Raw genomic sequence first — 13,683 nt, forward strand, 5'->3', positions numbered from 1 at the left:
CATAACCCTGAATAAAATGGGTTGGAAAAACTGAAATACTGGTTACCAAACTAGTATTTTTATGTTTACAAATACTTAAATACTTTTTTAATATTACAAAACAATTGTTGTGAGATTGTGTGAAAATTCTGAGCGAAGTTTACATTGTTAATGAGAACCAAGTCATATCAAAGTTAATGTTCATTGTGTCTGGTTATTTAACTGGGTGCATAGGCAACTCAAACTGTCATTAACATAAGAGTTCTTCTATGACGTGATGTGTGCTACTTCAATATGAAACTCAATATATAAAGAGTACATTGCTCTTTCCTTTTTTTTTTCTTTGAAAGAACAGACATTTTCTTCAGTTAAATACAAATTCCATCGTGTTCTATAGGCCCCCCTTCACAGTATTCTGTTCTGAGTACAATTAGGTTTATTCTTTGAAACACTATGTGATTGGTTCCTACTCTTATAAAACCTTCCCCCCTCGGCAGCTCCCATCCTCTCACCCAGCGGCTCACTGGAGGACAGCAGTCCTACGTCGTCCACTTCCGAAACCCTGAGCCCAGTGAGAACGGGCTCAGGTGCCGAAGGGAAACAACAGCAGAGACGGAGGAAGAAGAAGAAGAAGGGTCGGGATGAAGTCTATAGCCTCTTGGATAGCCAGGAGAAAAATGTCCAGTCCGACAAACACGGGCACCAGGATGAGGATGACGAAGACGAAGATAACTGGGAGTGGGAGATCAGAGAGAGCGGTGGAGGGGGTAGAGTGAGAGGCAGGAAGTCAAAAAGTCGCGCAAGACTTCCGGAGGAGTGGGGGGCGCCTCAGCAGCCAGTCTCCCCCATACCTGCGACGACTGCTCCAACATGGGCTACAGCGGCTGACCCCCACCCCACTGACTCGAATGCTGCAGACCGTGTCGCCGTCCCTTCACCCGCAAAAGTCACCAAAAACTCGCATGCAACTAATTCTGCTCCTCGGTCGTACGAACCCATGTGTGTAGACGACTTCCCTGTCCCAACTAAAGAATGGCAGAAGCCCAAAGGGAGTGAGGTCAACAGCAGACCTGAGCCTGCTGATGGCGTGACACCGACGAACAAAAACAACATTCCCGCTGATGTCAGTGCTACTCTAGCATTAATATCAGGGGAGAATCTGAGTCCTGTCTCTCAGACCTTCTCTTTCCTTGATTCAGTTCTCCAGACTCCACCTGGTTCCACTCCCGGCTCACAGACCACCACCCCTATCACCAACACCCCTTCACTAGCCACGATGCCTAAACCCACAACAGCAGAGGCCGCCAACACAACTTCACTAACCTCACCTTTTTCCAACAACCCACCAAACGTCTCTACTACCATGTTTAGTCCAAATACTTCAGTCAAATCGTCACTAAATGTTGATGCGAAACCATTTGTCCCTTCAGCTTCATTTGTTCCCTCAACAAGTGCTCCCATTACAACTGTTAGTTTTCCACCACTAGCTCCTGCTGCTGTCTCGGCCTTTTCCATTGGTTCCTTAAGCTCAATGCAGGCACCTGCTTCGGCTTCTAGCCCTCACACTGTATTCACCACCACTGCCGCCTCCACAGCCACTCCCCCTCCGTCCACCACCCCTGCACCCTCTCTCCCTACACACTCTGAACTTCAGGGGTCTTCATCGCCACTGCTCCCCCCATTGGAAGGTTGGTGAATTACAGAGAAGATTTTATTGCTATGGAGCTAAGTTAGGATTTCAGCCTTCATGACCTTGCTACCTGTGCTTTTGTGTGCATGGGTCGTGTTTGTGGGCTGAGCTTATATATGACAAAGTTAGGGCCCGCAGATGCTTACATATGTGAGTTACTATAGCATGAGTTTTTCCTGAATAAATTCTACAACTGATGTGTGCATGATAAGAAACTTTTGGTTTTGTTTTGTTGTTAAACTCTGGACGTGTCCTAAATTGACAAATCTGCTTTAACATTTCCCATGTCATTATGATTCCCTCTGTCTATGTTTTGCTCATTAACCATGATGTCATTTGGATTCCAAACACGATGAATAACTTAAAACTAATATACCGACAAACTCACAATTGAGAGTACGGAAATATATTTTATATTGCTGACATCCTGCCATGCCACACTGCTATGAAATCACTGTTTAAGATCATCCCTTTGCCAACCCAGAGGAATACCCATTAATACTGCTGTCCTCGATGTTCCTTTCTAACTGGTTAAGCATTCCTTAACAATCTCTTTTCAGCTTTTCAAAGATCCCTGTGTCTTATCTTTTGTCCCTGTTATTAAAAATATTTTTATACATATATATTTTTTTCATTTAATCTGAATATTTTATCAGCATGAATGGGATAAAAGAGTCCCCGACTCGCCATCTGTGTAAGATCATACTCGTACAGCCGTGAACAGATAACAAAATTTATTATTTAACTGTTTTGACTTGTGAGGAAAGAATTTGTTGAATATTGTTTCAATCTGTATTTTCCCATTCAGCACTGATAATCATTTCCACTGGTCCGCGGGACCAACTAAAACACTGCCAGGATCAATGAATGAATCGTCTGACTGTAGTGTTTAGTACTATGAATGATGTTTACAATTAATGATTAACTAATGATCTTTTTTTCTCCTTCTCTCTCTTTCCCTTTTGCTTCCAATGATCCTTCTTCAATCGTCAGGTAACAACATTTTCTGTTTGCATTTTCCTCGCATGCTGGACTAGTCTGCTAACTAACCGTGTGCCATTGTGTGTCAGCGGTCTGCTCAAATGATGGTTCACTGTGCTGGTGCTGTGAGACACATTATTATTGATACTATTGAACAGACATATACCCAAACATACTTGCCCATTTGCTCAAAATAACGTGGTCCCAAGGGGGTGTGCAAAGTACTGTCTAATGGTTCATTAATGATTCACCAGCTGCGGAGGTGAATTGGCTGAATAGACATTGAGACAGACCTGCCTCACTGAAGATATGCGACCTGCTTTGTCCTTGTGCCTGTGCCACAGGTATTAAATCTGATGGGACCTATAAATTAACGCGATCACTGTTGTTGATGTGCAAGGAAATTACTCTGTTCTGTTTGGACGTGCTTGGAATGGTGGAAGAGTCTGGCACCATCTGGGCTTGTCGGTTAAACTGCTGTTATTGTGTCTGGCACAAAGCTCAGCTCATTGGAGCTGGATTATGATGTCATAATTTGAGGTCGAAAGGTGATTTGACTCCTGGCCTTTTGTGGAGATTGTAACAGTTTGAACCATCCAAACAGCCTTTCTGTTGCCCTACCAAGAGATGTTGTGTTTTTGGCCATATTCAGGTGCTGGAACTCTTGTGCATGTGTGTGTACCTGAACTCCTGATGCGTGTCGTCTCTGGGTGTGAGTATGCCCAAAGTTAGCTCTGCCTGTGATGCGATATTGTCACCATGGATACCCCCATCCCCTGCACGCACTGGCATCTTCACTAATAAACGCTTATTATACTTCACTCAGCAATAACAACTCCGGCAGCCAGTGAATCTCATCTTGTTGGGTGTTTTTCTCTTGGCTCTTTACTACAAAATTCAGTCTGTCAGCCTGGACCTGTTGCCTGTTTGCCACAAATTCACTTTTTAAGTTGCTGCTGAAGCGCTCAAATGTTTTCCTCGAATGTATTGTAATGGCACTGAGGAAGGGAAGGGTGGTGTGGCGAGTACTTTTGCTGTTCTTTTGACCACAAGGTTTTTTCTGCCCTGTAATCTGACCGTCCGTGCTCTGATATTGCTTTGTCCCAGCTTGGTCTCTAGTTTCACCCGTGCTGTAGGTGTTCTTGGCACTGTTTTTCTGGCCAGCGAAGAATTCCATCTTCTTCCATCCATCTTTTTCCTTCCCTCATGGTCTGAACTGAAAATCAACAGCCTCAATTCATGTTGACACTAGCCTCATCAACATCAATTTTTTGTTTTTTTAGTGCAGTTTTAGGTCATTAGAATAATATGTGAATGTGGCGTCATGCTTCTATTGTATTTTCTTCAAGCTAAAAATAAAACAATCATCAGTGTAGCCACACAGAAACAAACATCCTTCCCTCATCTTCTCTCATCAAGTCTACCTCCTGTCCGCTTCACCCAGATCACACCTCTCTCCTTTACTGACTCCCTGCATCGGCGCTATGCCTAAATAATCTCTGTGCATCGATGCACAAGGGAGGAGGTGGGTAAAGGGAGTAGTAACGTTGTCGAGGGGGGAGAAGGAGTGGTTGTCAGGGAGATACAGAAGGCGGTTGCTGTAGCAACAAAGACACTCTTTGAGTGAGGGATGGAGGGATAGAGAAAGGGTGGACTGGGTGCGACAGTCGGCGTGGACAAACGGCAAAAATAGAAATCGTGTGACAAGAGCCCCGCCCCCTCTGACTCTCTTCCTTTCTCTCTGCGCAACGGCAACAAGCAGCTGCAGCCTGCTCTCGATTTCTCCTCCAGCTGGTGTTCAACAATCCATGACCTTCAAGCTGAGTCTGCCCTGCCCAGTGCTGCCAGTGCATGTGTATGAAGTAAATATATTTCCGTTTTTGAAACTCTCAGAGAAATTGAAAAGGCTGCGAATCAGAGACGAGTGTTCTTTCTATCAAATATGTTCTGCTCCAGAGCAATGAGAAGGATCGACCTCTGAGCTGACTCAGAATGTTTGGCTCGCGAAATCAGCTCCATTTCCCATGACATTTCAGATGCCTGACAGAAACTTTGCTCAATTTTCACATCAATTTCAGATTTTTTTTTAATGTATGACTTCATGACTAAAGGCATACTATTCGAAGATGCTTGGGTCATTGCTTCTTTACGACTAGTCGGCTCAATATTTATCATATTATAATAATCTATAAACTTATTTTTTTATTTCATTTTTTAAACTGAATGTTTTCATCTTAAAATTGATTTAAACTCCAGCATTGCTGTTCAGTGCATGCAATATTTAAAAAAAATACAATTATTAAAAACACTAAAGAAGAAATTTGTGACACAAAACTAGAGGTGATTTAATGCAACAGTTACACTATATATTACTGCTCTGAAAACACAAATGTACATGTATGGTTTGATGACATTTATTGTCATATTAGAATTGTCAAATAATTATTCTCATGATACCTATGAATTAAGCAAAATAGGGAAATGAAATCCGTTTCTGTCCAAACGGTGTGATTTTTTTTTAAAGGATTTAACGCCTCAGAAGACAACATCTGCACACAGCTGCAGAGAATCTAAATCAGCAGGAGGTAATTTTGAAGGTCACCGCCACCGGCTGTTCGCAGTTTATTATAGATCATCTCTGGCTGCATGACCGCCTCAAAACTTGGTGCCCGAGTTGATGAGTGCAAATGTATTGACAATGATTTCAACCAACATTTCATTGATTTAGATATGATAAAACAGCTGACCCAGATCTACCAGATATAAAGCTATCAGGAAGCATATTGTTGCTACACTTCTGGTGGTTCAGCTCATGTAATAACCAGCACCATGCTTATCGCTGGTCCCATCTGCATTCCCTGATGTCTCATGTCAAACTCAATCCATTGGGCAAGTCATTGAACAGCTCAGATTTGAATTCTGTGATCATTTAAAGGGCAACAACACTGTTGATTTTGTGACCCATGGAGGTCACAGTGTTCAGGCTTTGCCAGTTGCTCGCTTGTTTTTGAGCAAGAGGAGATTATAAATGTTAACAATCAATGTTGGAAAAAAAATTGCGCTGGTGGAATGTGATCCAATAAAAGATGAGACAGATGCATGTTTGTGCATCTGCTGTCCCATCGGAGCGCCTCTTATCTTATGAAGTTGGTGTCGAAACACAGAGCTTTATGCTGCATGTCATCACTCTCTGTTATGTCCATTTCAGTCCCCAAAACTTTGCTTTGCTTTGGCAAAACTGAGGCACTGACCGGCATTTTATTTATTCTCAAATCCAGTCATCCAGATGACACTCTGAATCTGAAAGACTTTATGGCTGATCGGGTTATAGACATATTCTGTGAGATTTGAGATTCAGTATTCGCTACCGTGGCAGCACACAGATTTTGAGTGAGATTGGAGGAACACTGTGTGTATAACACCTACTTCAATCCAGACAAGACAAGGTTTTATGTTTGCATAAAATTCATGTATTCTTCTGAGCAAGGACATATTTAATATGCTGAAATCCTTAATGGGAAAGACAAGCACATCGATAGTTAGAAGGAATATACTTATGTACAACAGCATCATCATACTTATCATTCATTGTATGCAACAGTATTTAACATTGAAACAAGTTTAGAATAAGCCCATGTTCGCCTGTTATCCGTCTCCTATAATCATCTTCTGAGCAATGACCAACACATGGAGTAACTCTGGACCACTGATGTGGCTTTGTCCCTTTGTCTGTTTCATTGAACATTTCACACCAGAGGCTAAATCCTGGAATGTGATTTCCAGCAAATGAGGAATATCATTGGATGCCACGTGACCGAGTGATGTCAGTGGGTGAGAGAGAAAAATGAGAGCAGGAGAGAGAGCAAGGTGCAATCCATCCCTACAGCTGATCAGTGCAGCGCTCAGAGAGATGCTGAGACGACCAGACACACACATTCTCACATGCACTCTTCCTCTGTTGCTGCTTGTGAACACACATATATGCCTTGCATACACACATCCACTTGGCACCCACCAGGCAGATCTCATATCGGCTCTGAGTCAGTTCACAGAAGGAAAGGGCACATCTTCTGACAGCATAAGCTTCAACAAAGTGTTTTCTTCTGCATTTTGGACGTGGAAAGAGGGAGGCTCGAACCCCAGAAATCTGACCAAAGCCAACTAAAAGAAAGAAGAAAAGAAACTTCAGGAAGACAAAAGAAGACAATGTCCTTCCTGTCTGGAACTCCCTGGCAGCAGCCTGGCATTTTGAATTGTAGTAGTGGATATGGACAAACCTCAAGTGAGAAACAGGAGCATCAACAACAGCTACCAAAACAGTCCACCGTTGCTGCAGTCATGGGCACCTCTCCGCATCACCATCCAGCCTCTCCATGGACTTCACATAGCTCAACCCAGATGGTGCCAGTTGGAAATGTTACCGCTGATTCCCACGGTGAGCTTCAACTAAATCTGACCGAAGAGAAGATGAAGCTGGGACACAGCGACAATAAAGGGAGTAAGTCTGCAACGTTGGCTGAGTTAACAGGAAGCCAAAACTTAAAGGCTCCAGGTTTGATCAAAGGAGATGATAGGTCAATAGGGGGCACTTTTAGAGGAGAGGGACACTTGGTACAGAGCGCAGTGGGGTTACACGGGCATCCAGGTCAAAGCCCTACTGGTTCGAACTCTTCTTTGTCGCTCTCCCCTTCCATCTCAGTTGAGACTGCTTCGTCAGATATTAAGCTCATGCCCAACATCAAATGTGGCTTAAAAGGTGAACATATGGATGGCACAGATACTGGCGCTTCTCATGACGTTTTCCTAAGCAACGCTAAGCTTCTTATGACAGAAAATACATCCCGTTGTGAGGGGGATAACATTTTAAACCGCTCTCTCACTGGAAATACCATTGCTGGTCCAGGAAAGATTGAAGAGGCAACGACTTCTGCTTTTTCATCTCATGATATTTTGGAGGGTCTTGAAGGACGTTCACTTGCTTTTGTTACTGGAGTGGCAACTATGCAGTCAGGACAGCAAAGACCAGCCACACAAACATCTGGCACAGTGACAGTGGAACCACCTTCTGAAGTCGGACTAACACCACGCCCGATCTCCAGTGTTGAGAAGGAGCTGATAGACTCACAACCTCGCACAGGCAAAACAGAGCAAGATGGCAGAGTACGTGCAACATCAGAAGATGCAAGTGCGGTTGACGGTGGAAAAATTGAGATGTTTTCATCGCTAAACAAAGAAACAAATGATTGCCAGCCCCCACAACGGAGTGCTGTAAGGCGAGCAATGTCCGACTGTTCACGTCTCTCTGTTCCAATACTGGGTGCAGAAACCTACCCCATTGGAGTCCCAGCAGCAATGACGCAAGAGCAGACCAGGACATCTCCTGCTGCCAGGGTTCCCTACCCACACATGGCTGTGAGACGCTCGCTTACAGTATCCGATAGCACGCAATCTGCGTCAACAATGACAAACATGCTAGCATCTCCGTTAATGATTTCATCTGTTTTGCCGGCCTCGCCACCTCCTAAAAGGCACCAAGGGAGTTGTGAAACCAATGTTTTACTTCCTGTACCAACCCCAATCGGAGCTCACATGACCACCACTGAGGATTCTGCCCTCAGCGTTACTGGTAAGAGTGTTCTATAAATTGTGTATGATCCAGTGAGGGACACCCAGTAAATTCTCAACAATTTTTATACCACTACATTTCCGTAAATACCTAGTCATGCCCGTTCCAAAATATGCAAGTCATTGTTTTGTCCCGGTGTGTCTGCGGTATCTGTGTCTGCTGCAACCCTGGATGACAATACAGATGCTGGGGAAATGTCACTCAGAGGGAGTGTGTGTTTGGTGCTGGCATGCCTGTGGGAAGGAATGCTGTTGGTCCATCTTTGTCCCCATGAGCATATTGCAGTCCATGTTTAAAGAATTTGAAACTATGAATGACTTGAATCATTTCAAATCAGTCTTCTGTTTATTGCAAACAAATGTAACCTGCATAGAGACTACAATGAGGGATTTGCTTGGATGAAACAAACTTGCTTAAATGGAGTTGTTAATTTACTTAATGTGATACCACAGTTAGAATAATATCAAAACAGGGACTGCAGACCTTTTGATTCATTTGAAAGGTATTAGACCAAAGGCAACTGGATTTGCCTCAAGAAATTAGTTGAACACTGTGATGCTTTATAGCCCCGGCCATTTTTTAATTTACCCTTTTCAGCATGCGAAGTGGCTGTTAGAAAACCACTCCTGTGCACTAGTGTTGCATTCGATACCACAGAAGTCAAGACAGAGTCAAGACCAAGACTGGGAAAAGCAAGACCTTGTCTAAGATCAAATGAAAACAGAACCCATGCAACTAAGCACCACGAAACACATTTATGATGATATGATAACATTAATGTAGCATTTTGAACTTCATTTTCCCGCTCCTTTTGTCACATAAATAAGGCGATTGAATTTGAACTTGCATTTGACTCGTCTTTGCAAACAATCCTGACCAAGTACGACTGCAGACAATTCCATGACAAGACCACGACCGTAAAATATGATCCTGAGTCTGGCCTTGGCACTGAGAGCCAACCTTGACTGCTCCAACTTGACGCTGTTTTTCCGTTCTGAGCCTGGTCACGCTGCGGTATTGTTGACAGAACCAGAGCTGTGTTTTTGTATGACCTGGTTAAGCTTGAAATGGTTCATCAGGCTCAGATGTGCTCATGGCCATTACAAATATCTGTATTTTTTGCAGATTACAAGGTGCACAATATCATTCTCAATCTTTTTTTTAGCTGTTGATTCTGTTAGGTCTACCTATACCTGTACCCATGAGGGCGGTCATGTGAGGAGCATTTTGGTAAAGAAAGCAATATGAGCATGACATCTGAGTCGAGTGAAGGAGTCATAAAGTTTCCATTGACTAAAAACCCAGCTCTGACAACACAAAGTTATACAGAAGGATTGTGGGCATAATGGGGTCGGCATATTCATAGAGCTATATAATGTGTAATGTAGTAATCTATATTTTAAGTAACATCTTCATCAACTGTAATTTTCTCTCAAAAAAGTACTTTTTTTCTACTTGTCGTACATAGCTCATGCGATCTGATTTTCACTGAGGAAGTGAGATGCCGAAAGCTCGGCCATCGATTAGACATCGACTGCACTCATTTAAATATAGAGCAGCTATTTTGAGTGCAGCATGTGCACATTCTCAATTTTGAGCAGCTCCAACTGACATGAATATTTGAGGTACTAAGTGGTGCTAAAACAATAAACAGCCATTCAACATGCAGGTTAGTTCGTGTTTTTTGTTGTTGTTTGCTTTGTTTTTCTTTTTTTAAATCACAGAAACTAGATGTATAGTACTAAAATAATCTGTGGTGTTGAGAGGTGCCTGAGCTTCAAACCAGTGGTCACCAACCAGCTGCAGCCCTGTCTGTAGATGTAACAATGTTTGTGACGACGCACCAAAATGGCAAGCTTCATCATACAATAAAGGGCGTTTTGAAGCGCCCTGCTTCACAGGATTAATGTGGGTACAGCATGAGCGAATCTGACTGACAAATTACTATAAATGTCCCTGTAATTATTCCTTCGGCACAAGCAGCCCTGCTAGGCTTAATTACTTGATGTTTTCCACTTGTCTGTCTGGCTGGCTAATGTTTTTAGAAACAAGATTACCATCCAAACGTCCTCTGGTGTTTGGTGACCTTGTAAAATTGGAAGTAAAAATCAAAATAAAAGTAAAGTAGACTGCTCAGCTTGGAGTGCAGGTGTGTGACAGCGTCACCTTTCAGAGGGAGTTTCCCTAAAGTTTGCTTGCATGGAACTTGAAAAGTGCCTTGACTTTGTCTTTAGTGTTTTAATACTTTTAAGGTGGGAAGCTAATATTTGGACAGTTCTATGTCTAATTTGATCAATTATCATATGAATTCTTTTTTTATATAGAGTGACGTCTCACGCAAAATTGTGTCCGGCTTCATGATGACTGTGTCTCACTGAGTACGGAAATGTTGTACAGGGGGAAACAACCGCTGATCAATCTTGGCAGTCAAACAATTTACAATTTAGTTGTGTGGGTTTTGCGTGCATGATAGTGTGTGTCACTATGTGTCAGGCAGCTACATGTATATAGAGTGCTGTGACGTATAGCTTACCACCCCCGGTGTGACTGTGGCATGACTGATAAATAGTTTGCACGATTTAAATGTAAGTCATTGTTATTATTATTGTGGTGTTATCAAGGTGAGTTTAGAGAGACTAAACTACAGAATACAGAATTCATGAATCTGAATCAGAATTTAATTTATTGCCATGGTCAATGGGGAGCCCACCAACTAGGAAAGTGTTTTGGAATAAAGTGCTGACAGAAAAAATAAAATAAACAACAAAGGCTGTTCACGAATTCAACAGTCTGAGGGCAGAGGGGAAGAAGCTGTTCCTCTGACAGGAGGTTCTGGTCTGGATCGACCGTAGCCTCCTGCCAGAGGGAAGAGGAACAAACAGTCCATGACCAGGGTGAGAAGGGTCGACTCTGATCGGACCTGCATTGCTACCACTCAAGATGTGTTTCAGTTTTAATGCATAATTGAGTTGTATCTTTTATATTGCTGCTGTTGCGCGTCAAAGTGAACTCTGCACCACTGAGAACAAATAAACAGAATGGCTTGAGTGATCAAGGTGACTTGGAGTTGTGCAGCCAGACCCATGTGAGAGCTATTGATGATTCTCTCTGGTTGTGGCTCCATGCTTGATCAAGTAGCAAGGAGCCACGTATTGCTGTCTTGCTTTGACAAAAGATGTCTGTTGAAAAGAACAGTCGCACACACTATGATTAGGATGCTAGGGGACATTAGGACTGTGCATAACCAGATGGGTCCACCGTCACCATTATGTAAGGCAGCTACAAAGTGGCTGACCTTACACTTCCTCTTCCGTACCATTGATTTATGTGTATCACCTCACCGACCTCTTTGTTTATCAGAGCTTCTCTGTACTGACCTTACTGTATCAAATGTCGGGGTTACTTTCCTGTTTGACCTTGTGCCTCCTGTGAGTATCTTTATCACACTTTCTGCAGGTAACTTTTCATTGCACTAGATGTTGTCACCATGTTTTAATGTGGGTTGATAAGGCTCCGGTAAATCAAATGACTCAAAGACATTTTCTAATTGAATCTGTTGGGTCGATTTTGTGTTGCTGTTTGTAATGATTCGTTCTTGGCGGAGTGTGTCCCCTGCAGCTACGCCCAGATTTTTTATTGCCTAATTTAATGTTAGCAGTTTTCATTGCTGACCCTGTGATGCTGAATTTATGACAAGTTTGAGTTGTTTACTGTAGCTAACCACAAAACACCCATCTCTCTGACAGCAAAACCTGACAACAAGCAAGAGAAAATTGACATCATGTCCAACAAAACTGAGAAGATGGATGCCCTGGACAAAAAAGTGGAGCTACAGAAGAAAGACGCCACACCAGACAAGAACCTGAAGTCCGAGAGCATTCTCAAAGACGAGGGGATGGACAAGATGAACGTGGAGAAAAATAACAAGGCAATGGAGAAGGCAGAGAAGGTGGACAAGCCTGAGAAAACCAACAAAGATGAGAAGAAGGAAGAGGAGAAGAAGGTAGCCGAGAAGAAGGAGAAACCACCAGCTAAGTCTCCGACTGGTAGTGGAAGCAAGACTCTGCCGAGCCCTGACAGCAAGAGCAAGGTGAGATACATATCCATTGACTCACTATGTTTGGCTGGTTAGGTGGTTTGTCAGTGAACATCAAGTAAGTGGCATTTAAATTTAACATTCTTCTTCTATTCTTCCAATAGACACGTAAACTAACACAATTGCTTGTAATTGGGACACAAGTGCTTGCAGTCTCTGGATTGCGAGGACACAAGAATAAACATTTTTAATAAAATACAAAATACAAACTGACTGGTATTAACACTGAGGAAATCTCCAAAAACAGGAGAGAATATATATATACAGAGGTACCTCGGTTTTCAAACGTCCCGGACTTCGAACAAATCGAAACAAACAAAAATTTCGACATTGTTTTGCTTCGGATTTCGAATGAAAATCCAGAACTCGAACACCCCCGAAAAAAGCTGGAAAAACATAACGTGCACAGACCGATCAGCTGACCCAGGACGCAGTTTGTTTTTGTGTATACCGCAGCCTCTGTATGCAGACGTGTCCAGTTAGCTACATTTACGGACTGTTTTTTCTTCATATTGAGGTGTAAAACCTTTCCTGTCTCCGCACTGGACCGTGGTAGAGTGTCACAGGGGAGGTGCTCGCTCTCCACACCTCCGAGGCTGGAGCGCTCACTCCAGGGTTTGATGTCCTGTTGTCCTGGAGCTGGGACAGGGATGAGGCGAGTCTGGGACAGAGCGTGACTTGGCTTATGACTTTGTCACAGCCAAACTGCACAGAAGCGCACATTCAGAGCTGGACACGCACCGGGCACCTCTTCACTTCTGGAGAGACGTCACTCACTCGGCAACCCCTCCCACATGCAGCGGCCACACACATAGACGAACAGCGCACCTGCAGCAGACACTCTACATTCACTCCTACAAAAGCCTATTTTAAGGCTTGGAACACATTCTTTATTTTTCCATTCATTGTAATGGGAAAAATCGATTCAGATTTCCAACAAATCACTTCTAGAACGGCCGTCTGGATTGTGGTCGAGAACCGAGGTACCACTGTACTGAAATGTTATGATTATGGTCCCTCAAATCTCCAGAAATTCACCAGAATCTCAGATTTGGATTGCTGATAATTGTATTGGAAATATTCTCTATATCGACAAAAGTACTTCCTTAGTTTGTTGGTTAAAGAATTGCTATGATAATGCTCTGATGTACTGCATGTTTGTGATGCTGGTGTGACGACAGCATTCCCAAACCAAAGACCCTTTGCAAAGATTACATTTGAGCTTTTTATTGTTTGCTTCTCATGAGCTCTGAAATGTAAATTGCAATACATATGTATCTAACTGCCGGCTGCTTTGTCATTTCGTGCCGC

General features: G+C 43.0%; 1 protein-coding gene across 6 annotated transcripts in view; it reads left to right on the top strand.

Annotated features, from left to right (window-relative positions):
- LOC128769139 (microtubule-associated protein 4-like) overlaps positions 1-13,683 on the top strand; it is a 50,425-nt gene that overhangs the window by 22,253 nt on the left and 14,489 nt on the right. For 3 of the 6 annotated variants that reach the window (XM_053882483.1, XM_053882484.1, XM_053882486.1), the window contains exons 5-6: positions 477-1,667; positions 12,023-12,366. In XM_053882483.1, coding sequence (XP_053738458.1) covers positions 477-1,667; positions 12,023-12,366 — 1,535 coding nt within the window. Of the gene's footprint in view, positions 1-476; positions 1,668-6,207; positions 8,277-12,022; positions 12,367-13,683 lie in introns of those variants that run through there. The other 3 variants (XM_053882488.1, XM_053882489.1, XM_053882487.1) reach the window with 2 other exon arrangements.

This window comes from Synchiropus splendidus, chromosome 13, assembly GCF_027744825.2.
Source record: "Synchiropus splendidus isolate RoL2022-P1 chromosome 13, RoL_Sspl_1.0, whole genome shotgun sequence".
In the NCBI taxonomy this organism is placed as follows: Eukaryota; Metazoa; Chordata; class Actinopteri; order Syngnathiformes; family Callionymidae; genus Synchiropus; species Synchiropus splendidus.